Source organism: Phacochoerus africanus, chromosome 2 (assembly GCF_016906955.1).
Source record: "Phacochoerus africanus isolate WHEZ1 chromosome 2, ROS_Pafr_v1, whole genome shotgun sequence".
In the NCBI taxonomy this organism is placed as follows: domain Eukaryota; kingdom Metazoa; phylum Chordata; class Mammalia; order Artiodactyla; family Suidae; genus Phacochoerus; species Phacochoerus africanus.
Window position 1 is genome coordinate 115605458 of NC_062545.1, and position 26898 is coordinate 115632355.

Genomic DNA, 26898 nt, shown 5'->3' on the forward strand with positions numbered 1-26898 from the left:
TTTGAGGCAAAGAACTGCTTCTTGTTCGTCTTTGTGTTTCTTCCCGTTTCCTGGTACCTCCAGTGCTAGCACACTGCCTCATGTCTCATGGTAGGTGCTAATTACTAGTCCGCCAAGGAAATGAGAAGCTATTTTGTGTTCTTCAGAACTTTGCTTCTCAAAGTATGGTTCAGGGACCAGCCGCCTTGGCACAACCTGAACGCTTGGAGCAATGTAAGATCTTGGAGCCCATCCCAGATGTACTGAAACAGAACATTTGTTTTATCAAGCTCCTCAGGTGATTCATATGCACATTAAAATTTGAGGAGCTCAGCTTTAGAAAGCATCATCTGAAGCGAGGGGAAACAAAACTCCTATGAAGGTCATGTGAACTCTGGGGAATTTATAGGCAAGCCGGCCACACAAACATGGTATAATATCCCCTCTTCCCACTCTCAATAGTCTGGAAGTGGGTTCCTGGTTCCATGGAAACCTAAAGGACTTCTAATCGCTTCTGTAAGATCCATTGCAGGGAGAGCACCAGCTTCCCTGTGCCTCTGCAAATGTGTTTTCCAGAGTAGACTGTGGTCTGGAGAGAGCATTGCCTCCCTTGCAAATGGGCAACTGTATGACAGTCACAGAGGGCAGCCTCCATCAAGACCCTCATGTGATCTCAGAGTCCCCTGTCCTATGCTTTTACAGGGAGGCAGAGCAGGACCTGAGCAGGTGCTCCTGCACCTCTGGCATGTTTTTTTTTCCATTATTGTCAGCAGGGGTCTGGAATTTGCCAGATGAAATGACTTAAAACCCATGTACTTTAAAAAAAGTGTATGTGACTTTATCCTTTGTCAAGGAGGTACCCACTCAGTGGTCACTTGCCACGTGCCTCCTCCAGGCCAGGCCTGTATAGATCCTGGGGATACAATGGTGACCACCTTGTCCCTGCTCTTGAGGTGTTCCTAGTCCTGTGGGGAGAGATGTGTGGCAAGTAGTTAAAGAGCAAAGAGCTGAGTGCCATGGATGAGAGGTCTGCAAGAGACCTTGGAGAGTGGGCTCATTCCATATGTGTGAAAGAAAGAGAAGAGAAAGACATATGTATTTTATATATGAAATGAATATATACATATATATGTAGAGAGAGAAAGAAAAATGGTTTTGCAACACACACATATAAATATGCATAGAGAGAAAAAGTAAATATACCAAAGCATTAGTAGTTACTGAATCTGTCTTCAGGGAATATGGTAATTCATTGTGCAAGCCTCAACTTTTTCTATACCCGAACACCTTGGTAATAAAAAGTGGAGGGAACAATGGGTGTATTACATGAATCACTTAGTAAGTAGTAGGTGCTTACAAATGTTTGTTTTACGGCCAAGAGGGCATAGTTGCAAAGAACTTCCGCATAACATATATGATCCAACTTCATCCTCAGAACAGCCCTGTGGGGGTCTCTAATGATCACCCCATTCACCACTGAAAAGTACAGGTCTAAAGACCATGGTGATTTGCCCAAGGCTACCTGTGGGTAAGTGACGTAGCCAGGACTGAGAACAGGTTCTTAGACTCCAAATCCAGTTCTGTTTTCTCATCCACAGTCTCCCTTGGAAGTCCGTGGTGTATTTCCTGCCTGTGCTGGAACCCAGAGCTCAGACATGCACAGGAGCCCCGGTGTTTACCCTTCCTGTGCCCTTGTGTCCCTGTGTCCTCGAGCTGGTGGTCATCCTCTCTTCCTTCTGGGTCTGGAGCAGGGAGGGAAGGTGGCAGGCATCCAGGAAAACAGGGCAGCTGCCCTGGGGACCTTGGCTGAATCTAGGCCATGGCCGGGCTGGGACGGCCTGTCTGTGTGGGACATGGCCTGTCCAGGCCAGAGCGAGCCTGGTGTGGGCTGACCCTGTGCACCTCCTGTGAGGGCCATCCTGCCTCCACGCCAGGCCAGAGGGTGCATTTCATCACTTACTCCCAGTTGCAGCCAGAGAAAGGGCTTCTTCTTGGCCTCCTGCCAGTTATTGCTCCTGCTGCCAGAAAGTCTTAATCATGCTGTTGGAAAGGGTCAAGCCCCCTCCACCACTAGCAGCCAGCTGGCTCCTGTGGGCCTCAGCTGGGCTAGAGCTTCCTGCAGTCCCACTGCAAAGGCCCCCTGATTGGGCCTGGTTTGGAGGGTGTGCAAACTTACATTCACTTTCCAATCTCAGGTATATTTATAAGCCTCTTTTTTTTTTTTTTTTTGCTCTTTTGGGCCGCACCCACAGCATATGGAGGTTCCCAGGCTAGGGGTCTAATTGAAGCTACAGCTGCCGGCCTACGCCAGTGCCACAGCACCACCAGATCCGAGCCTCATCTGCAACCTACACCACAGCTCATGGAAATGCCAGATCCTTAACCCACTGAGTGAGGCCAGGGATCAAACCCGCAACCTCATAGTTCCTAGTCGGATTCATATCCGCTGTGCCACAACGGGAACTCCTAAGCCTCCTTTTCTAATTCAGAAGCTCTCCCACCCTGGGGAGTTGCTAAAGCTCAGACAGAACAAAGATACACCTGCGGTGTCTCCACTGCCTTGCCCAGGACACAGGTCAGAGCAGGATCTTCAGAGTGTTTGCTGGAGGTCATGGGATGGATCGTATTCCCTGACCCATGCACACCTGCACCCCCTAGCCCCCAATTCATATGTGAAGACCTCATTATGTCAGAATGTAACTGTCTTTGGAGAGAGGGTCTTCAAAGATGTAATTAAATTAAAATGAAGTCATTAGAGTGGGCCCTACTCCATAACTAGTGTCCTTACAAGAAAACGAGATTAGGACAAAGACATACGTAGGGGGGAAGACGATGTGAAAATAAAGAGAAGGCAGCCATCTGCTAGCCAAAGAGAGAGGCCTCAGAAGAAATCAGCCCTGCTGACACTCTGGTCTCCAACTTCTAAACTCCAGAATGGCAAGAAAATAAATTTCTGCTGTTTGAGCCACCCAGTCTGCTGTCTTGTGTTATGGTAGCCCCAGCAAGTGAATGACATGCCATCATATGCTGATCAATGTTGAACGTGGTGGAGTCCTACCCCAGGACTGGTGTGTGGCTAAATCGGTGGGTGGATCCAGGCCCAGGCACCCTCCTCTGAGAATGCACCCCCCTGCTCGAACTGGTCATTTAAATGTCTCCTGATGTGAGTGGACAAGCGGAGCCCCACCTTCCCCTCCGAGTCTCCTCTCCAGCTTTTCCTGCTTTACCATCAACCATCCTGATCATACATCCCAGGGATGGAGCCACTCTGTGTGGTGTGAAGGTGGTGGCCAGGGCATGACAGTAACGCACCAGGAGGGCCTAGTTCTGGAACAGTGGCAAGACCTCGGGAAAGGAGATTTCTCAGGTGCTGTTCTGCTGACATCACCAAACCTCAGAGAAAGCTGTGGAGGGACCAGCTCAGTTGGTGAAAACAACCCTCCACTTAGAGAGTATGTTGGTGAAGAAAAATGCTTTAACCTTTTCGAGGTATCCTTGGTTGCTTTAAATTGGCCCAGAATGTTCAGCCTTGATATCATGGGGCGCCTCCATTCTTGGGGCTGCCTGGATTGGAGCTTATGCCTTGTTTCTGAGCTTGACTTTTGGGAACCAGAGGCTGTGATGGAGGATGAGATACAAGGGGTTCTGGGGCTTTGTCCTGGGAGGGGTTTTCTCCTGGGCCACATAGAGGTAGACATCACTCACAGTGAGTCAGGTGACAGCAAGCTTCTAGTTAGATGTGGCCCAGTCCAGAGAGAATCAGAGCATGTGACAGGCTCACCAGGCATGGAGTACCATCCAAAGTGGGAAACCTCTGAAAGCCAACATACCCATGGGGGTTCTGAAGGGGCACTGGCATTACTAGAAATATGCAAATGAGATTCCCAGGAACCTTGGGAGCCTCCCCTGCTGCTTTATCTCTCTGAGCCACAATTCCCCCTGTGAAGTGGGAATAACAATATTTATCTCACAGAGGGTTGCATGGATTAAGTGAATCAAATAGGAAAAACATTTGACACATTTAAAAGTTCTTAAAAATAACGTGCTATTATTTCATACATCTCGTTTCTACTCAAAGCAACATAAGCATCACATGTATATATTTCATTGTTACGTCTTTGATCAAAAATGGATATGAGTCTGGCCCTGAGTAAAACAGCCTTGGGGAAGAAAAGGTCTAATGGTCATTTACTGCTTGACTTGTTCTTACAGAATCATGCCTTTGTCTTGCTGGTGTCTGAGCATCTTTGAAATGCACTAGGTTAAGGCAGAGAACAATGTCTCGGGATTAGAGTGGATAGAACTTTGCATTCATAGTTCTTTTTCCCGTTAACAGCTAAATAGCTGACAGCAGATGAGGTAGCCATTGATGGCCTTAGGACACCGTGATGTCTCCCAGTTGACCCTCAGGATGTCAGGGCTGGAAGGGACACTGCTGGTGAGAAACCAGAGGCACAGGACATGACGGCAGCCACCCAAGGCTGTTTGACTAGGGTGGAGGAATTGAGAGAGTTCAAAGCCATCGCCCGGGTTTTCTTGGTATATGAGAAAATGAAAACAAACCCAACAGCAACAAAAACGAGCCTCCCTGGCAGCCAGACCACGATGTTCCCAATGGAACACAGACAAGACCCACAAAACAGAAACAGTGTGCTACGAGGACCCTCTGCGTCTCTGTTTGCAACAGGACAGAAAAGAGACCACTCTGAATCTGAAAATGTGACTGAATATTCACCGCTTCCAACTAACGAGGAGTGACTGCTGCTCCTGTACCAGTGCCAGCTCTAGCTCTGCCTGCTGGAATGTTATTGATTACATTAAGCAGTAATGAGTTCACCACAATTAATTCATTATTCAATTATTTAGAGACTGGATCACCGAATGGGACCCTACCCCCTTTGGCAGAATCCCATCTGGGTCTGCCCCTGTTGTGCAGCACTGGGGCCATGGGGATGAACATGGCTGCCTTTCAGAATTGCCCCTGGCTTCTGTCACAGGAAGGGAACCACTTCCAGGGCCCGTAAAAGGGCTCTTGTCTAACACTTGGAAATGAATTATCTGAGAAGACATATGTGCTGACAAAGCCAGAGACTTTATTGGGAAGGGATGCCCAGGTGGATTGCAGTGGGGTAAGGGAACCCAGGAGAACTCTGTCACGTGCCTTGTGGTCTCTGGTTTTATGGGAATGGGGTTAATTTCTGGGCTATCTCTGGCCAGACATCTTGCTTGGCCCATACTTGCTCTGACTCAGGGTCCTTCTTGGTGGTGTGTGCGTCTTTCAGCCAAGACGGATTCCCTCTATTGGCCCCCCTCATTGGCCTCTCCCAAATTCTTCCCATTAGTCTTCAGGGCAGCACGTGTTTCTTATCAGGGCCTCCTGCAATGAGACAGCTCCTGCAAGCAGCTATTATCATGCCTGGCCAAGGTCAGCAGTTTCAGTCCCCTAACATTTCTCTAGCCCTTCCTGAGCCTCAGTCAGCACAGGCCAAAGTCTTCTAAAAAGCGCCTTTCAACTCCTCATGCAGGGATGTCCCTGGCTTTCTTTGGAGTGTGTTCTCCCTTCCCCCAATAAGCCAGGTCATCCCAACTTTCATTTGACTCCAAGTGTGTTCCTAGTGGCCTTTGGTTGGTGAGCTTTGACATCTGTAAAATAGGTAGAATGATACCTGTCCAGTATTCTTTACAGGGATATTGGGAGAATAAAGTGATATGCATGTGGGAATGAGTTTTTAAAGTTGAAATAGGTCTATAAACTAGTGATGTGGCATTGGCACATGTTCCTCTTTTCAGACGTAGAAGAAGGTCCTTCTTAAACTAAGGATTCCTATTCAAGCTTCTTTTATACGTTTCTGCCTTAGTTTCATTGGTGTAAATCCCTCCTACCATTTAGTGTTAGGAATAGCAATTGACAAACATTCAAATGGACTTTCCCACGGGGTGGGGCAAGCATGAAAGGGAGATCTGAGTGTTTGTGGGCACCAGCCGGGTGAGGTTGCAGAGCTGGTGACTTCTGCGCCCCAGCCCTGCCTTTTCCTGCTGATAACCTCGCTTTCCATTAGGGAGTGGCTGGGGTTTCAGCCAGGCTGGGAGAGAAAGCCATCCACCCAGAAGGAGAGGCAGCCAGCAGCTGAGTTCCTCCCCTTTCCAAACACCAACCTCAGTGGTGGCCCCACTGCCTCTAGGGTGAGGGCCAAATGCATTACCACGGCCTCTGAGGACTTTACCTCTGGCCACTTTTTTTTGTTTGTTTTTAGGGCTGCACCTGCAGCATATGGAGGTTCCCAGGCTAGGGGCCAAACTGAAGCTATAGCTGCTGGCCTACACCACAGTCACAGCAACACGGGATCTGAGCTACGTCTTTAACCTACAGCACGGCAACGCCATATCCTTAACCCACTGAAGCAAGGCCAGGGATCGAACCTACATCCTCATGGATACGAGTCAGATTCATTTCTGCTGAGCCACGATGGGAACTCCAGGCCACTTTTTTTTTGATGTGCCCTACCTGGGCTACAGCAAACGTTTCAGGGATTCCCAATTTCATTATCTGTTTTCAAGCCTCCAAGTCTGGCTCATGCTTTTCCTTCTGCTTGTTCTGTCCTTCCACTTCTCCTTCAAGACCCAACCCACTTACCTCTTCCTCTATAAAGCCTTCTCCACTAACCTCTCTTGCCTCAGGGCCTTGTGATGTTTTGTACCTAATTGTGTGCTTATCACACTGTGTTGAAATTGTGCCTCTTCTAATCTCTAATTTACACACATGCATGCACTCAAGTCCACGGCTGGAAAGGGGCCTCAGACTGTCAGTTGGGGAGCTCCTTGATAAAATGGAAGTGTGCTTTTTCATATTTGTATCCTCAGGAATATGTTTTTGTACTCACCATGGGGCTTGGTACACAATACGTCATTAATAAATGCTGTAATTTGCTGCTGTTGATCTTTGTTATGTTTCAGTATAAAGCAGTGTGTTGCTTGACTATTTTGGTTTCTCTTGGGACAAGGAAGCTGGAGCATTTGTCATTGGAAAGTTTTTTGCAAACACAGAAAGGCCAGTCCTAGTCAACTGAGAATCACAGGCTCTGCCCAGCTTTTGCTAATGCCCAGCTCATGTGAAAAGAATTTTCTTGATCCTCTTTTCAGGCCTGTCAAGGCGTGCTCTGCTGTGTATGGTTAATTCGTTATAGCAATGAGTGTTTTTCTACAAATTACAAGCAAACCTCAGCTTGGACATTTTTTTTCGTATCAAGAACCACTATCTTTTCAGCATGGTGATATCTTATTTTGGAGGAATAAATTGTCATGAATATCTAGAGATTTCATGTTATTAGGGACATGGCTACCCCCGAGGAAGGTCAATATTTAGGATCAATCGACATTAATATCCCTCCCCCTCCCCATTCCAGGATTCTGAGAAATGAGAGCCAGGTTTGTCCTGGAAGCTTGCATTGTTTCTGAAGGAAGAGCCATAAGCCTGGACGTCAGCAGACCTGGGGTCAAGTCAAGTAAATGTTTTGCCATTAACTGTCTTTGTTTTTCTAGTAGTTCTCAAGGTATCATTTCCAGACTTGAAGTAGCACCTGGGAAATTTAGACAGGCAAATTCTTAGATCCACCCCGGGCCCATGAGTTACAATAAGATTTATTTATTTAATATATTTAATAGACTTTATTCTGTAAATAAATTAGACTTAATACAATCTTATTTTACTGTGTCTGCTACACACTAAAGTTCGAGAGCCTCTGACTAGTGAAATCCCTGTTTCATCATTTTGATGTAAGTTTTTAAGTTATTCAAATCAAAGTAAATATACTCTACAACATTATATAGAATTTGAAAGAGATAAAAATTTAGATATAAACTCAAGTATGAACACTTTTGTACATTTTTTAAGTAGTTTTTTCTCAAATACACGTGTTTTCACAGATTTGTAATCACAAGGCACACACAATGAAGAATACTATTTTTGTCCCTTAAGTACTCCACTTAGCCTTGGAATGAAAATACTATTCAGTGTTGCTACCTTTGTATTGCCATGAGAACTATTTTTAATGGCGCCACAACACACCACCTAAGAGCTGTGTGCAAATTCACTTCACTAGGTCTCTGAAGGTGAATTTGCATATGTGGAAGTGAAAATGCTGGGGTCAGACAGGGAGGCGTACCCTTCAATGCACTTGGTCTTCTCTTTACCTCTTCCCACCCCACTCCCTGAGTCTCAAGGTGGAAACATTGAAACTATGAGGGTTTCTGAGTTGTAAATGGAGAGGATAGGGATGTTAGCCAATAGCCTGTGTTTTCTGGAGTCATCCAGAAACTTGGGCCCTTCCAAACCTGAGTCGTCTCCTGTAACCTGAAGCAGCTGAGATGTCACTGTTATTACCTTGTGGCAATGTCTAAGAATTACGCCTTCTCTTGAGAAGCATGGCTGTACCCTGAATCCTCCAGTGTGGGAAAGACTGGAATTTGTCTTCTTGCCCTAAGCTGGGTGCTTGAATGTGAGCCCCAGGCACCTGCTGTCTATTTTAACATAGCAAACCTACTCCCTGCAGGACTGGCTGGGTTCTGACCCATTGTTCTAGTTTTCACATTGGGGCTGATGTCAGGCCATGACCCCCCAGCTTGCTTGCAGGGGTCCAGATGTTTTGCCTGCTCCTGGCCAGCCCCCTTCCCTGGTGGGCTGGACCCTGATCCCTGGTTGAGAGTGCTCTACTGTAAAATGAACACTCTCCTGACAGCCAGCACACAGCCACCTTTCTGGCCATGAGTATTGCTATGCCCCCTGCCCTGTGTGGACCGCATGGATATCAGGGGCACCTCAGGCTGAGGTCAAGGTGGTCACATCCCCTTGGATAATGTAACTGGGACTACTCAGCTCTGTCTTGTGGACCAGGCCTAACATCAGGCAAGCCTCTGGTCCAGCCCTGTCTCTCCATCCTTTCTCCCTGCTGACTCACCTATGAGTCCCAGCCTGCCTTGCAGCATTGTGGCAGCTGGTATGGAAAACAGGGTGGGATAAGGTGGTGGTAGGGATCTTGTTCACCTGACCCAGAATTAAATAAGGGTTCAAGTCCTGGGCTCTTTGTGAAGGGCAAGCAGGTGGGAGACAGACTGCTCTTCTTTCACCTCAGGCTTGTCCTCTTTGGGTATGAAGCCCTACAGAGGGCTCCAGACTGGCTCAGCCCTAGGGCCAGAAGACTGGCAGTGGGTGGGAGGGTCTCTAGCGGAGAGCAGATAGGATTTTACAAGAATTATGGGGCTGGCTTTCTGATAATTCTGTTTTCACATACTCTCCCAGGTGAATGAGTTCCATCTCTGGCTACTACCTCAGGATTACTCATGAATGACCTTCCCTGCAGTTGTGGAGACCTGTTAGGAATTTGCTGGCCCCACTGGGAGTGTAATTCTGGGCCTGCCTGAGCCTATGAGGGTGGGTGGAGGTGGCCCTTCTAGGGAGAAATCTCCAGGACCAATCTATTTGCAGCTTATCAGGTTTGTTCTTTTTGTTTTCTTTCTTTCTTTTACATTTAAACACTTAACACACACATACACACACGCACGCACACACACACACACTCCATGGCTTTGAAACTCTTTATAGAGCTTTACATATACTTCAAACTCCTAGCAATGTACATATATGTAGTTTTTTCATAGTTGTGATTCAATATTTAGGTTATTTAGTCCTGTTTTCTCCCTCGTTTTATCGCATATAAAATTTCCTCATACTTATTTTTAAAAGCTACAAGACCAGTTGTTATGTAACCTTTTGAAGGTCACAGGTCGATAATTTACCAAAAGTTATGACCTCTCTCCCACACTCAAAATGCGCATTCTTACAAACATGGGTTCCATACTAGGAGAGATCCAGCCTCTCTGCAATGCATCCTTGTGCTAGGTTAAGATCCTTGGTGTTACCCTATGAGTACCTAAGGGCCAGCATTAAGATTTTTACTTCTTTTCTTTTCTTTTCTTTTCTTTTCAGGGCTGCACCCAAGGCATCTGGAGGTTCCCAGACTAGGGATGGAATTGGAGCTGTAGCTGCTGGCCTACGCCACAGCCACAGCAATGCCAGAGCCAAGCCATGTCTTTGACCTACAAGACAGCTCACAGCAACACTGGATCCTTAACCCACTGAGTGAGGCCAGGGATCAAACCTGTGCCCTTAAGGATACTAGTCAAATTTGTTTCCGCTAAGCTATGATGGGAACTCCCAAGACTTTTATTCATGAATCCCATTATTATTGCTCCCCAAATTTCCTGGAACTTCTAGTAGTAGTTATTCAAAACAATGCTTGCTTAAAGATGGACTTAGTAATAGCTGGACCCTCCATCCTTGATAGTTTATTATTGGACATTGAAGCTGCTTCCAGTTTGTTCAAGATGTGATACAGTGTTGCTATCAACTCCTTCTTATGTTATTTTTCCCTTCTTTTCCCTAGAAGATCAATTTTTGGAAGGTATTTGACCTTGAAAAACAAATGTACTTGATTAGCTCTGTCTCTTTGCTTAGGCACAAGGAAAGCCTCCTTCTTTTTTATTCAAATTCCATCCTGCAAAAGCTCCTCCCAGAAGCCTTCACTGTGCCCACACTTGGAAGTAAACTCTTCTGCATCTCTGCCTGCACTTTGTCTCAGAGTCAATTCAGGCTGCTGTAACAAATTATCACAAGCTGGTTGGCTTGTAACCAACAGAAATTTATTGCTCACAGTTCTGGAGGCTGAAAGTCTGAGATTAGGGTACCAGCATGTTGGGGTTCTGGAGAGAGCCCTCTTCCGGGTTTTCTCACATGGTAGAGAGAGAGTGAGTGAGCTCTCTGGGGTCTGTTTGTGAAGGCACTAATCCCCTTGACAAGGGCTCTGCCCTCATGACTGAATCACCTCCTAAAGTCCCCACCTCATAATGTCATCCTATTAAGGGTTAGGATTGCAACATATGAACTTGGAGGGGTTGTACAAACACACCCTCCATTGCACTCCTCTCCAGTGTTACTCATCACACTTTATGATCTTATTGAAAAATTACTCTCTGTATAGCTTATCTCCTTTATTAGACTCAGAGGTATCCCGTATATATTCGAAACACAGAATGGATCATGTTAACATCTCTTTGCTCTATAAGCCAGAGATACTTTCAGTAATATTCATGGGAAAATCAGCAATAATGATGATTTTCTTGATTTGTTCTTTAGTTTTAAAGTAATGAAAAGTTTAAAAAAGAATACATTTCCACTGTACAGATACTCAAGTGCATTCAAAGTATTTCCTGGAAGAACCAAAATTTTTTACTCACCAAAGAAAATATGATACATTACAGTTCATTGCAAAATCTGTTTTACCATTTTAAATTGTATTTATTTATTTATTTTTGTTTTTTTAGAGCCGCACCCTAAAAACACAAAAATAAAGGCATACGGAAGTTCCCAGGTGAGGGGTTGAATCAGAGCTGTAGCCACCTGCTTGTGCCATAGCCATAGCCACGCCAGATCTGAGCTGTATCCGAGACCTACACCACAGCTCATTGCAACAGCAGATCCTTAACCCACTGAGTAAGGCCAGTGATCGAACCTGTGTCCTCATGGATACTAGTCAGATTCGTTCCCACTGAGCCTTAAATTTTAAACACAAACACTCTAAGTGGTCACACAGGGTAACAGGATTGAAGTTCCTAGGTTCTGTTTCTTTGTCTGCATAATCACTACGGTATCATTTTAAATTTCAAATCTGCTGTTTAAATGCAAGAACAGGCAGTAAGTACTACAGGACTTAGAGACATGAGATGTCCCTAAGTCCAAAGTGAGTTGGGAGGACTCTGAAACATTAGACACTTCCTTCTGCAAGGAGCAATTTTCACAATCCACAAATATCAGGGGCCCCAACCACGCAACTGGAAGGCCTCTGATGTTGATGGAGTTCAGTTATTAAAGAAGAAGTAATAACACTGTGATCCTTTGAGGTTTACATATGTATTAATAAAACTCAACAGTAACTGCAGCACTTATTTACAACTTTGACCAAAACACTATTTTGGGGGAAGGTAGACGTTTTGTGTTTATCACTGGCGTTAGGCAGAATTGTGATGATGAAAGGAAGACCAGCTTTTAGGAGGTTCTGTTATTGTTTTATATTCTCTGTGGATGATGGCAAGGCAGACAGTTCCCACTCCCTACCCCTAGTCCAACCCTGATTCGAAAGTAAGATGAGGGTGGGATAAATGTTCATACAGTATCTGGCATATACTGGATGCACAGTACATTAGTGAGTCCATTAGCAATGGTATGGATGCTAATAAAAACAAGTTAACTGGGAGGGCTGGGGTCAAGGAGAAAGGATACTATGGGAGTTCTTTCTCATCCCTGATTTGTGATAGTTGAAGCTAGGTACAGACCAAGTGTTCTCAACCTTGGCACTATTGACATTTTGTTCTGAGTGATTCACTACTGTGGGGGCTGCCCCATCCATTGTAGGATGTTTAACAGCATACCTGGCCTTTAACCGTGACATGCCAATAGCACTCTCTTCCCAGTTGTGACAACTGAAAATGTCTATGGACATTGCCAAATGTCCCCTGAGGGGCAGTTTGGGAAACTACCCTACGAAGTACAGATACTGAAAATTCTAGCCCCCAGGAAGATGTCGCACCATCCTCATGCACACAGATCTGGCTCACTCCTCTCAGAAAGAATTCTGCTAAGAAAATGTAAATTGGTATAACTGCTGTGGAAAACAGTATGGAGATTCCTCAGAAACTAAAAACAGAATTACCATTTGATCCATCAATCCCACTACTGGGCATCTATCCAGAGAAAACCATAACTCGAAAAGATACAGGTACTGCAATGTTCATTGTAGCACTCTATACAATAGCCAAAACATGGAAACGACCTAAATGTCCATCAACAGAGGAGTGGATAAAAAAGATGTGGTACAAATACACGATGGAATATTACTCAGCCATTGAAAGGAAAGAAATTATGGCATTTTCTGAAACATGGATGGACCTAGAATTTATCATGCTAAGTGAAGTCAGTCTGAGAGCGAGATACCAACATCATATGCTATCACTTACATGTGGAATCTAAAAAAAGGACGCAATTAACTTCTTTGCAGAACAGATACTGACTCACAGACTTTGAAAAACTTATGGTTTCCAAAGGAGACAGCTTGGGGGGTGGAGGGATGTACTGGGGGTTTGGGATGGAAATTCTATAAAATTTGATTGTGATGATCATTGTACAACTATAAATGTAATAAAATTCATTGAGTAATAAAGAGGAAAGAATTCTACCAAGACATTCTGCTCTCAAGGGAACAAGAAGCCCCCTGATTCTGATCCATTTTCCTAAGAAAACTTCCTGCTAATCATGGCCGTTTCTCCCAGCTTTGGACAAACCAGGACCCTGGGAAAGTTGACCAGCATGAGATTGGTTGAGGGAAATCTGGGCAATACCTAGCATCAGGGAAAGACTTTTCAACGTTCACCTTTGCTAATGGCTTCCAACCCCAAGTCTCTGTTGAAACATAGTCTGGGCCAATCAGCAGTGAAATGGATAAACCAAAGGTGGTTTATTCACACAACGGAAAGCTGAGAGTGACCTGAATGATCAAGTCACACCACGTGCAGCTGCGTGGATGAATCTCACCAACGTTATACTGAGTGAAAGAAGCCAGAAGCAAAAGAGCTCATACTGTGTGCTTCCATGATTGAAAAATCCCAAAAAACAAAACAAAACAAAATAATCTATGTTAAGGCTCAACTGGGAGTTCCTGTTGTGCCTCAGTGAGTTAAGAACCTGACATAGTGTCTGTGAGGATTCAGGTTTGACCCCTGGCCTCGCTCAGTAGGTTAAGGATCAGCCATTGCCACAAGCTGCAGTGTAGGCTGCAGATGCAGCTTGGATCTGGTATTGCTGTGGTTGTGCTGTAGGCCTCAGCTACAGCTCCAATTCAACCCCTAGCCCAGGAACTTCCATATGTGGCAGGTATGGCTGTATTTTAAAAACCCCAAAAACTCAAAGAGTGTGAAAGCGAGGTTTCTGGGATGCTGGCTCAAACTGTGAAAATTCATTGAGTGTTACAGTATGGGCACTTTTTGAGATCTATGTTATACTTCAATAAAAAATTAACAAAAACAGCATTCTGGGTCAAAGGGCAGGAAAGACCTTTCAGCAATATCCCTGTGAAAACGGGAGAAAATTCATCAGCATTTTTGCCTGATAGCTCTAAGCTATTATTATCATTTTCAGACTCAGCTTTATAAGTGAGATGATATATGCAAGATAATTAGCATTGCAGTTGATGCTATGGTAATAATTAATACCACTAAGTTATTAATTGATCTATGATACAAATTAATAATTAAATACAGAGAGCATCTTTTTTTTTTTTTAAGTCTTTTTGCCTTTTCTAGGCCTGCTCCCACGGCATATGGAGGTTCCCCGGCTAGGGCTTGAATCGGCACTTCAGCTGCCAGCCTACACCATGGCCACAGCAACGTGGGATCCGAGCCGCATCTTCGACCTACACCACAGATCACGGCAACGCCGGATCCTTAACCCACTGAGCAAGGCCAGAGATCAAACCCGAAACCTCATGGTTCCTAGTCGGATTCGTTAACCGCTGAGCCACAACGGGAACTCCAGCACCTTATTTCTTAAAGGAGAAAAAAATTCTAGAATTTTCAGGTACATCTTTGGGTAGTAAGTTCCTAATTCTTTCTGGAGCCCTCTCCAGGCATAGTCTTTGAGGAAAGAAAAATTTAAGCCTCTACCTTAGAGTTTCCAGCTCCTGACCAGCAACCGGCACAAAGTCCCAAATGCCAGTCTCCTTTGACCTGATTGTTCAGTTCACTTCATACCTGTAATTCACCAATCCAATGCACTGTTTAGCCAGGAATCCACCTACCTTTCAATATTTTTGGTCATGGACTTAGTTTGTGAATTCACAGACCAAACAGATGTGACTGCTGTTGGATTCCTCAGTCTCAGAGTAAAACTTTGGCAGAAAAATGAAATCGGGAAAATGTGCAATATCACTGTTTTAGACATGACGGAAGGCGGACTCTCTGGCTTCCTCTCTTCTGAGAGAGCCAGCAATTAGACAACCTCAGCAAGAAAGAGCATTTCATTGCAAGCTGCGCTCCTCAACTGCAAATTAGAGCTGAAAATCTTTCAGATTATTCTCCACAGAAGACTTAGCCTGACTATTTCTGAATTAGATACGTGAAAGACTTTGTTGCTAGCTGCAAGTACTCTGGGAAGACTTCTACTCCAAGAGTGGTTTCCTAAACTTTCAATCCTGCTTACAAAAGTCTACATGTCCCCATGACGGTGATGCCACTCACAGCACCACCTGGTGAGTTTCGAGGCAAGCTCTGTCCCACACAATCAAGAATACTTGGATCTGTTGAGACGTAAATTAAGAAAAGAAAATCCATGCCCATCTCCAGAGGAGAGGCAGGCTCTTACCTAATCCCAGGCTCTGTCCATGGGCACTTGACTGGATAAAGATGCACAAAACCAAGAAAATAGAGACGCACGGGGAACTTTCCATTTCTCCTCTCTCACCCTGAGTCCCAGGTCTTCTTGCCAATTTTCTGGAGCTAAGAGACCAGATTGCCTATTGATACTTTGTTAAGGAAGGTTGCCCATTAATAATTAACCTTTTAAACATGTTTTCTAGTGTTCAGACCCTTTCCTTGCTAACCCCAATCCCAAATCTAACTATATCTCATTCCAAAAAAATTTGAATTACAAAGTGGTTTTTATCGTGATATATTATGAAAATAAAACATTTTTTCATGTACTCTTACCTTCTTGGGCCAAGGCCACAGTTCCAAATTAATCAATTTAAAGTTAATGTGTTGTGTTTGGAAATTGTATCAAAGGTCAGGGTAGGTGGCTTCCACATGGTTGCCTAAGTCTTTCCCTGACAGCCTGCAAAAGGGATGCAGGCTTACAACAATGGTGTTTCAAATTGCAGGCTAAACCCAAAGAGAAAGGAAAGGACTCTGCTATGCTGAGAACCCCCCAGGGTATGTTTTCTCTTGAGTTTAGCAAAATTGTTGGTGTCTGTGGTCAAAGAGTGATGGGCAACATTTCTATTAGCAAAACGGGACTGACAACCTCTAACCTCAGTGTAAGAAGGAGCTGATGGAGGAGCAAAGATGCAGAACTGGATGCTTTGCTAGGGGCCCAATTGAAAGAGGACCCTGGAGTAAACACACTCTCTCCTCTTCTGTGTTAATGAATTGTTCTGTGGAAATGATTCAGAAGTCCACTTGGCAAAAGCAGGCAGGGGAAATGCTACCATATATGGCTCTTGTAATATTACTTGAGTTTCACAGTTTTATTTATTTATTATTTAAAAAATTATTTAATTTGATTTTTTTTTTTTTTTTTGCTTTTTTTAGGGTTGCACCTGTGGCATGTGGAAGTTCCCAGGCTAGGGGTTGAATTAGAGCTCCAGCTGCCAGCCTACACCATAGCCACAGCAATGCTGGATCCTTAATCCACCGAGCAAGGCCAGGGATCGAACCTGCATCCTGATGGATATTAGTTGGGTTTGTAACCCACTGAGCCACAACACAACTCCTATTTAAACTTTAGTCATTTTCTTCAACTTTTAAAAAATATCTAGTATACACCAGGCACTGTACTAGGCACTTGGAAAATACAAGTAAATAAAACAGACCAGGAATCTAGTATTTGCAGCGCTTGTGTAGGTGGGGATGGGAGGAGTCAGATAATAGACAATAGACATAATAAATAAGAGAGTTATGTAGATTGGAAGAATGCAGTCAGAGCTACCAAAAAAGGAAAAGTGTGGCAGAGTTAAGGGGATAGGGAAGGTAGTGGTTTTAGATAGAATGGTCAGGGTGAGACTCATTGGGAAGTAAACTTTGAGCAAGGGTTTGAGGGAGTTGCCCCTGTGGACATGTTGAAGAAGACAGCTTCAGGCAGCCAAAACAGCCACTGCAGCCAAGACAAAGGTCCTGAGGTAGGAGCAAGCCTGGGATGTTCCAGGTACATCAGGGAGGCCAGCAATCAGAGAGACATCATTATAAGGACTTTGGTTTTTTTGTTTTTAGTTTTTTTTTTTTTTTAAGAAAAAAAAGGAAAACTTTATTTGAGCCAAATTTGAGCATAATAATAACCCAGGAAGACCATCTCAGAAAGCTCTGAGAACTGTTCAGGATTTTGGCTTTTACACCCTGAGACATGAGTACATGAAACTCAAGTAACTGAGACATGGTGTCTTGCTGAGTACAGATTAACTCAGCAAGACACCAGTGGAGCTGGGTGCCTCTGGGATCCTGGGTCTGCTATCAACTAGCTGTGCAAAATGCTGCTTAACTGTGATGGGTTCCATCTCCTCACCTGTAAAATGAGGTAACATGAGCTGGAGATAATATTTTGAAGTACCACCTTAACATATTTCTCCCAACCCCTCGCTCATGCTCCGCCTCCCACTTAAGAAGGGTGAAGCAGAGAGAAGACTAGGAATCTTTTGTTTTCCCCAAACTTAGGACCTAGGGTTAGTGAATTTTAACCAACAAAGGCGAGCAAAAGGCTAAAAATATTTTAAAGGCATGTGAAGAGGGAGGGAGTCCCCCTCCCTTCCGATCACCAGAAAGAGAGTCTCTTGGGCTTTTCAAGTGGGTCGGGGAGGGGAGGTTTGTCTATGAGGGCAGAGGTGGTGGTCCCTTGCTACCCAAAGAGGAAATGGCCGTGAGTGTGTCAGCAGGAGTTGATGAAAGATGCCCCTGTGCCTGGCATGGGGTGGGAGCAGCAGTGAGCCTCTGGTGCTGACAGGTCATGAGGATGGGGAAGACTGGGCCCTTTGTTGTCACCTGTGTGGACTGATGGCAGAGGACCAGGTGCTCACCCCTAACCCCAGCTCTGGGTATTGTGTTTGATCCAGAACTGGGGGTGGGGAAAAGGAATCCAGGAGGGCATGAAAAATAGGAGTTTGGGAGTCATAATTGAGAGGGGTTACAGGAAGTAAGATTCCTTCCATGTCAGAATTTGTGGACTGAGATTCACACCTCTACAAACTCAGGTGTATCATGAGTATTAAATATTGATATGTGAAGTGCTCAGCCATGTGGCTGGTTCATAGGAGAGGTTCTGTAAATTATAATTACTGATTTTGCAGGCAATGCGCTTAGTGGTCAAGAGGCCAGGCTTTGGCATCAGACAGGTCTAGGTTAAGGTCCTTGGCCTATCACTTACTTACTAACTGGGTGAACTAGGCAAGACATTGGTGTTGTGAGCTTTAGATGTTTTCTTCTGTATAGTGGGACAAAGTACCTCTACCTGATCAAATTAAAGGAGGCAATGTAAAGAGGCAAAGCCCTTAGCAAACCTGCCAAGCAGGAAGGAATAGACAGTAGCTATTCTACTATTTCTATTGTTTTTAATTCACATAGGGGGGGTCAGGAGGATAACAGCAGGACTTCTACAGGATTAAAATTTTAGAAGAAAATGAAAGAGGGAGGAAAACAAAAGGACGAGGATCAGTGGTTTCAAAATCTGATGAAGGGTTGGAATCAGAGTCAGACTGAGGGCTCAGGAGGAGGGCAGTTAAGGGCCCTTCCCTGGGTCACCTCCGTGAAAACGTCTAGGGCTGGGGCCTGGACAACCTTCATTTTATTTTATTTTTTTATTTTTAGGGCCACTTCTGTGGTATATGGAAGTTCCCAGGCTAGCAATTGAATCTGAGCCACATCTGTGACCAATACAACAGCTTGCAGCAATGCCGGAACCTTAAACCTTTGAGCAAGGCCAGGGATCGAACCACATCCTCATGGATACTAGTCAGGTTCTTAACCCACTGAGCCACAACCTTCATTTTAAACAACCTTCATTTTAAATCCATGAACAACCTTCATTTTAAACAAGTTCTCCAGATCATTCTTGGTCACCAAAAGTTTGAGAACCCTTGCCTCAGAGTTGTGGTGAGAGATCTGTTGGGACAGGAAAAGAAAATAATAGATCTTTCAGGTTTTTCTTATATCACCTGCTATGGGCTGAATGTTTGTGTCCTCCCTCCCAAACTGGTATGTTGAAACCTAGGCCTCAAGGTGAAGGTATGTGGAGGTGGGGCCTTTAGTAGGTGGTTAGGTCATGAGGGCAGAGCCCTCATGAAGGGGATTAGTGCCCATATGACAGAAACCTCAGAGAGACAGATCCTTTGCTCCTTCCTCCATATGAGGTTATAATGAGAATATGGGCATTCATGAGGCCTTCATCAGACACCAGATCTGCTGGTACCTTGGGCTTGGACTTCTCAGTCTCTAAAACTATGAGAAATAAATTTGTGTTTATAAGCCACTGAGACTATGATATTCTGTTCTAGCACCTCAGGAGTTCCCTTGTGGCTTAGCAGTTGAGGATCTGGCACTGTCTCTGCTGTGGCTTGGGTCACTGCTGTGGGGCTGGTTTGATCCCTGGTGTAGGAACTTCTGCATGCTAAGGGTACAGCCAAAAAAAAAAAAAAGAAGTAACAACTGTTACAGCAGCCCAAAGATATCACCTTTGAAAATTTTGTTTGTATACATATAATATTTGTCATATATTTACACTATATTTCTTATATGTGGTACCATGTTAGTGCTATATGATTTATAAGCAGATAAATATCCATATATGATGAAGGGGCACTCAAACATTTTTTCAGATTGGTGTGGGTGCTTCATTACAAATGTGTGAAGACTCTGCCATAGAGGAATGCAGTGTCCCCCAGACCTTTGGGACATGACTCTAATGTGGTTGATCCCATCAATACATTGGAGCAGACAGTGGGTCCTTTAGTGGGGTCTTTAGTCATTTCCACATCCCATTAATCCCAGCAGTTAGTGGAGGACCCTTCATTTCCCATGAACTGGAAAGAGGAGGCAGGCCTGACCTCATGGAGCCTGGAGCCTCCAGCTGGTTATCAGCTTTGCCCACGGTGGTGAAGCCCCATGCCTCCTCTCGTCTGCAATCCTCAGTCTAAAATAATAGTGGTCTTATAATTAGATCCCCCAAAATTGCCCAGTACTTGCTTTCTTTTAACTTGAGGAGCTTCTTGAAGAAATGGGGATTTCAAGAGGCCAGGCTTTAATGACCTGAATGTAACCTTTTCTTTTAGTGTAATGGTGATAAGAAAGTTAATCAGAAGAAAACATATTTTACAGAGATAAAGAGAGCAAATACTCAGAGGGAGAAGCCAGGGGATCAAGGTGAAATTCTCTGAAGAGAGAGACAGGGTTTTTTATGTTCCGAATCAGATATTCTAGCTTTCATCATCAGACACCAGGGGTAGGTGAGAATGGCAGCCTCTTGGCAGATTTCCAAGAAAAGAGTAAATACAACAATACATTTTGTGTTGGTGCTCTTATTTCCCTCATTCTACAGGTGAGATTTAAGAGATTAAGAAGTAGGACAGTACCATATTTTGCCAGTAAAAGGCTGAGAGAGGGGAATCAATGTCACCTGAGTCCAGGGTCAGCCAGTTTACTTTACCACGAGCCCTTAAGCCCTGAATTTTCTCAGGCCTGCACTGAGCTTTCTTTCCTACCCATCAACCCTCCACTGTCAAGATAAAATTTACAAAGTTTGCAGGCTCAAACATTGGAAAATGACTACCTTCCCCTACGTCTGATTGGGACCACCAAGCTGCCACCAGGAAATTCACCAAACATTTGTTAGGTCACAGATCCATCTGTGTGGACATTCTTGTACCTTGCGGTAACATTACAAAAACAAGTAGAGACAGTTCTTTGAGTTGGCTTGGGGATGTCCTTATTAGGAAAGGCGTTGGGGGAGAGGGGGAGGGAGTGGGAAGAACTGGGAGTTTGGGGTTAATAGATGCAAACTATTGCATTTGGAGTGGATGAGCAGTGAGATCCTGCTGTATAGCACAGGGAACTATATCTAATCACTTGTGATGGAACATGATGGAGGGTAATGTGAGAAAAAGAATGTATATATATTTATATATATGTATGACTGAGTCACTTTGCTGTACAGCAGAAATTGACAGAACATTGTAAATCAACTATAGTAAAAAATAATAAAAATATAAAAAAAAAAAAAGGAAAAGGGGTTGGCCTGGAGCCTAACCTTTTCCTTATCTGTTTTTTTGTTTTTCTTTAAGACAAGCAAACAAATGAAAGGTGAAAATAAGGTTGCAGATGGTGTTTTAGACTATTTGAAAGAATGAAATGCGTCAAGCATTTTCAAGCAGATATTCATCCAAGATCGTCCCACCTGCATTGATTTAACCTTTGCAGATTCAGGTCTGCATGGGCTCTGCCTCTGACTAGTTGTGTGACCTTGTGCAAATAGTGTAACCTCTCTTTGCTTCAGTTTTCTCATCTGTAAAATGGAAGTGTGAAAATGAAACATTATCACATGCAATGTGCTTGTAACAACTCTTGGCACAATCACAGCTCATTTGATTTTTGTTAACAAGTGAGATAAAAATTACTTCCTCTGACGGGTGGGAAAACTGGGACTCTGAGGTTCCTTGTATAAGGCCACAGCTAATTATGTGGACTGGATCTAAGGACTTCTGGGTCCCTGTAAACTCTGATACTCTCTCCTTCCCAAAGTCTAAAGTGGATTGCACAGGGGCCAAGAGCCAAGATCTCCTTCTACGTTTAATTGTATGTTTCCTGCTCTGTGGTAGCCCATTTATTCTCCCCATCGGAATTTCAGCTGGTTTGTGAGACAATGAAAGAAAGAAGGAAAGAAAGAAAGAAAGAGAAAGAAAGAAAGAAGGAGAGAAAGAAAAAACCAGGGCTGCCTTTTTTGTGACTGGATACTCTGGAATAATAATGCATTTTATGATTTTAGTAGTTCCAGTATTATGGAAACCTTTTTTTCTCTATTTGCATTATGCTTGGAAGCAGAAGGAAGGAAAGATGTAATGTGGCTTTAAACAGCCAGATAGACATGGACCTTTGCTGGCTCCTTCAAGTTTGACAAAGGTTTTCTCCCCTCTGGGAAAGAGGTGGGCATAGAATAGGCTCTGTGCCTGAGTTCTCCAGTGGCTTCAGGACGTGATTAGGCTTGGTGAGGGGTGATCTTGCTGGGCTATTCTGGGAGACCAACCAAGCTATGAACTGAATGGGCTGATTGCAGTAACTGAAGGGCACAGTTTGGGGAGGTGGGCCATCAGCGTAGCAGCTCTGTTTCTCTGGGCCCCAGTGCTTCTGACTATGAGATAGCCAGGGGCACTGTCCTTGTTCTGGGTATCAGGCAGGAACGGGGCACCACTCAGATCAAAATGGCCCAGTCCTCTCTACAGCAGCTTGTGGTTGGTCCGTGTCACATGCTCATCTCACCAAAGATTTCTGAAGTTAGCAAGTGAAGTCCTTGGCTGCAAAAAATCAGGACTGGTTCCCAGTGTCTACTTTAAGTGCTGCCAGTGGCTTATATTTTTCCATAGGGTATCTTGCTGTCATGGTTAGTCATCAATTCCTAGACAGGCTTAGAAATCAGGGGTTAATAGTTCAGGGGCCAACTCCCAAAGACGCCAGACTGTGTGATGTCACCGAAACCTCAGGAACCTATGATGACGCATGTATGATTATGCCCTTTATAGAGAGAAGAAAACTGAGGCTTTGGGAGGTTACTGAGTTGTCCAAATCCATATTCTAGTAAGTGGTGGAATAAAATCTGAATTACGTTTGTCTAACTCACAAGCACACACAACAAAAGTAGTTTTACCAGGTGTAGTAGGAATTGGCTGTGAGATCTTTGTGGATCTAAGGTTAAAAAAATGGAATTGAGTCATGCTTTTGCCCTCTGATAAAGATGTAGATCATGTGTTTATTATTAATGTTATTTTCAGAACAAATGTTCTCAAGCCTTTTCTCAGCTATTTAATGGAAAGAGCCTAAAACACTTAGCCCATGAAACAGAGCAGAAGATAGAAATAATGGAGACATAATGGTGGTGATACCGGAAAAATGATACCGGAATCCGGGTTCTTGTTCACAGCAGTCGAAGAATGAACTCCGGGAACACACATGCAGCAAGCAAGCAAAGGCTTGTTAAAGGAAAGCAAATAGCTCCCAGGGCTGCTGGGAGGGGGAGAAGAGCCCCCACTCTCTATTGTCCTATAGGGGTTTTTATTCCTTAAAGATGGGGGGGGTACCAATGTGGGGTCCAGAAAGGTGGGGTTTTCTCCCATTGGCCTTGCTCAATTACCCATATCAGTCCTTATCCAATAGGGCTTGTAGGGGTGGAAATGTCCTGTAGGTCTCATGGTTTCTTTGCCCTTTTCTTCCCATAAACTGAGTCACAGGGGATTAGAGATTAATGTCCATCTGGGCATAGGTACACTCCCTATAGTAAATAAGGCCTGTGGGGATGTTACTCCCTGGAGCCCTTAAGCAACAAATGTTAATCAATAGCCATATTAAAGAATATATCAAAGCCCATGTTTCTATACTGACTACCTGAATTAATATTCTGCCTCACTGGGATGGAATTTTATAATTTATATACAGATTAATTTTCCCAATCAACAGTAAAAAAAGACCAGCCAAGATAAGGGGACTGGAGCCTTTGCCCAGAAGTTTTGGCATGGAGAGAACAGACTGTTTGACAGGAAATTGTCAGGGTGAGACTATGCTACAAAAGATCTAATTTACACACCATCACCATTTGGGTTGGGTCATGCCTAAGTCCTCCACAATGCAACCATGAGATGCTCTGACATGCTTTGATAATTCTAAGACAATTTTTTTAAAAAAGGTAAAATCATGACTCTCATTCAGAAATAAAGTTGAACATAGGGTATTTTATTTAACTTACTAATGTGGAAGCTGGTAAGGGTATTACAAGCAGTTCAAAGGAAAAGCCAAATCCCTCACAAATTTATATGGATGGGAGTTCCCTTTGTGGCTCAGTGGTTAACGAACCTGACTAGAAACCGTGAGGATGAGGGTTCGATTCCTGGCCTCCCTCAGTGGGTTAAGGATCCGCCGTTGCCATGAGCTGTAGTGTAGGCCACAGACGCAGCTCAGATCCTGAGTTGCTGTGTGGCTGTGGCATAGGCCAGCAGCTGCAGCTCCGACACCTAGCCTGGGAACCTCCACACACCAAAGTGAGCCCCCCCCCAAAAAAAAATTAAAGGGATAAAGAGATGAAATGAATGGGCCAATCAAATGGAAGCACAACTAGCTTCTGGGGCAGTCAATCAAACTGTCACAGAGCAGCATGGAACCTGCATTTTGTGTTGCTGTTAGTTATCTACAAAGCACACTGTTGTAAAATGCCTCAAGGGCAATTGACAAAAGAATCAGATAACTCAGCAAGGTTGTGCTATGTGTGGACAATGCACAGGTTTCTATTGAAGTACAAAATTTCCCCTGTAATTCCTATTGTTAAAAAATGATAAAGGAAGTATTTAGCTGCAGAATTTGAAGATAACAGGTAAAGGTTCCTTCAGGAGGAAAGGCTGTCTCTAGGTATTTGTCTCTTGAGTGGAGGCTTTGTAATAACAGAAAACTGGATTTCCTTGCTGCCTTCTCTCTTTTTGTTCCCATTAGCAGGCAAGTTATTTAAAATCTTTATGTCTCAGTTTCCTCACTTGAAAGTAGGGACAGTACTATTATTGTCTTTAGGGTTTGGGGGAAGAATAAGCGAGAATAATTCATGAACTGTGCCTAGCACAGTGCCCAGCAGGATACACACCAGCTATTCTTATTTTTATTGATTGTAGTCTTTCAGTGTGTTTTAATTCCTCCTGCACTTTTGTCTTCCTTCCCTTTCTCTTTTTCTGTCCGTTTAACTGACTATAATAAAGAACAAGAAATCTATTTATAGTATTTTTGAAAAAAAGTATAAATAGGGTTGATGCTTCTTGGACTTGATTTTGAAATTAACTGTGTAAGTTATGCATTCCTTTGTATTAAACAAAAAAGCACACTCCAAAAAAAATTTGCTTTCTTGTTTTTGAATAATTCCCATCATCAGTTTTAGACCAGCTAATCCTGACTTTAGATTGAAAAATGTGGCTCCAGGAGTTCCCTTGTGGCTCAACAGTTTAAGGACCTGGGGTTTGTCACTGCTGTGGCCCAGTTACTGCTGTGGCTTGGATTTGATCCCTGGCCTGGGAATTTCTGCTGCCATGGAATGGCAGAAGAAAGAAAGAAAGAAAGAGAAAGAAGAAGAAAGAAAGAAAGAAAGAAAGAAAGAAGCAAGAAAGTAAGAAGGAAGGAAGGAAGGAAGGAAAGAAAGAAAAAAGAAAGAAAGAAAGAAAGAAAGAAGGAAGGAAGGAAGGAAGGAAGGAAGAAGGAAGGAAGGAAGGAAGGAAGGAAGGAAGGAAGAAGGAAGAAGGAAGAAAGGAAGGAAGGAAGGAAGGAAGGAAGGAAGGAAGAAAAGAAAGAAAAATGTGACTCCTTTTCTCAGGTTAATGGCCAGAGAAAACAGGCTCTGGAATGGGAAGGCCCTCAGAGGGGGTCCTCCCATGGACCCTTGGGGACAGGACCCACCGCCTGCAGAGGTGACTCTTGGGAGTCAGGACTAGGAACTGGTTGGTGAAACTATCCCTGGTCTGACTCCTCAGACCCAAAGGGTCACATCCAAGGGCCGTAGAGTCTGTGCCCTGGGGGTGAGGTGGGGTGTGGGGTAGGCAGCGTGTATCAGGAACTAGAGAAAATCGACTGCCGAGCTTTGGCCAAGCAAGTGGTGGGAACCTGCCTTTGGGAAGTTTATTTTTTCCCCTTTATGTCGGGTAGAGGGGGAATCTTTTTCAGCTCCAAGGAAGAATTTCTGTATGTCTCCCAGTCAGGATACCTGTGTGGATTTGACCCCACTGTCACCTCAAAGCCTGTTAACAATTCCCTGGAAATAAAAATAGAATCTGGGTAATAAAACATGGTCTGACCTTTTTTTTTTTTTTCCTTTGTGCTTAGTCTAGTTCTACTTGCTCACAGGGTGTCTGGTGCAGAGGCCTTGCACCCAGCACTCCAGTCCAGAATTCCTGGTGTGAAATGCTGGGGTGGGGGATGGGGAGTAGGGAGAGAGGTGTTCAGAGAGGCTGTGCCCCACTCTCTGGAGCAGGAGCTGTGCCTGTGCTCATACCTGTGAGAATTCCCCCTGCCCCTGCTGCCCAGATCCCTGCAAAGCAGCCCTGCCCACAGCCTATCCCAGGAGAGCATGGATTCTAGAGCCTGAGCTCTCACCTCTCCATTCTCTCACCAAAGAATAAAGTTTCTCTTTGCTTCTGAGTTAAACATGATCTCCTTCTGGTGGCCTGAAGGACCTGGGGCAGGAGGACCCCTATTGGGGTCCCAGTTTCATTTCTCACATCTGAGATACGGTCAGATGATTCAGGTGAACTCCATAGGCCCCCTTCCTTTTCCTTAGGAGCCTGCGTTTTGCATGGAAAAATGCATTCAAGCTTGTTTGCTCTGAGTGAGCCAGTTTGGAGAAGGAGCTTTACCTCTTGGCAAAATTCAGGGAAAGGAGAATGAAAATATTGCTGTGCCTAGGCTTCCTTTAAATTTATGGCCACTGGAGTGACACCCCAGAGAGAGCCATTTCTCACTCCACTGTTTCACTCCTATCACCTGATCTGACTATCCAGCTGAGTGTGGGGCAGGGGACTCTCTGGAGAGTGGAATGTCCTTTTGATGCCTTAGGAAACAGCAAGGACTCAATCTCAGAGGTCAGCAGATGTGTAATTGGGATCTTGGGGCTGGGAGAACACAGTCAGGCTCTTTGCGTCTGGGAATCCTTTCTTTTTGCTAGCGTGTCATCTCTGCAGTAAAACTGCTTGTTCTAGCTCTTGATAGAAATGTAGCTTCCCAGAATCCCAGCTGTGGTGCAGTGGGTTAAAGGATCCAGTGTTGCCACAGCTGTGGCATAGGTTGCAGCTGTGGCTCAGATTTGAACCCTGGCCCAGGAACTTACTATGCTTG

The 26898-nt window shown here is 44.4% G+C and overlaps 1 protein-coding gene across 4 annotated transcripts in view; it reads right to left on the reverse strand.

Annotated features, from left to right (window-relative positions):
* The window catches only part of LIPC (lipase C, hepatic type), a 170635-nt gene that overhangs the window by 134556 nt on the left and 9181 nt on the right, over nt 1-26898 (reverse strand). For all 4 annotated transcript variants that reach the window (XM_047766255.1, XM_047766253.1, XM_047766256.1 and 1 more), the window contains exon 2: nt 15443-15576. In XM_047766255.1, the coding sequence (XP_047622211.1) occupies nt 15443-15527 (85 nt within the window). In that variant the 5' untranslated portion in view covers nt 15528-15576. The remainder of the gene's footprint in view (nt 1-15442; nt 15577-26898) is intronic.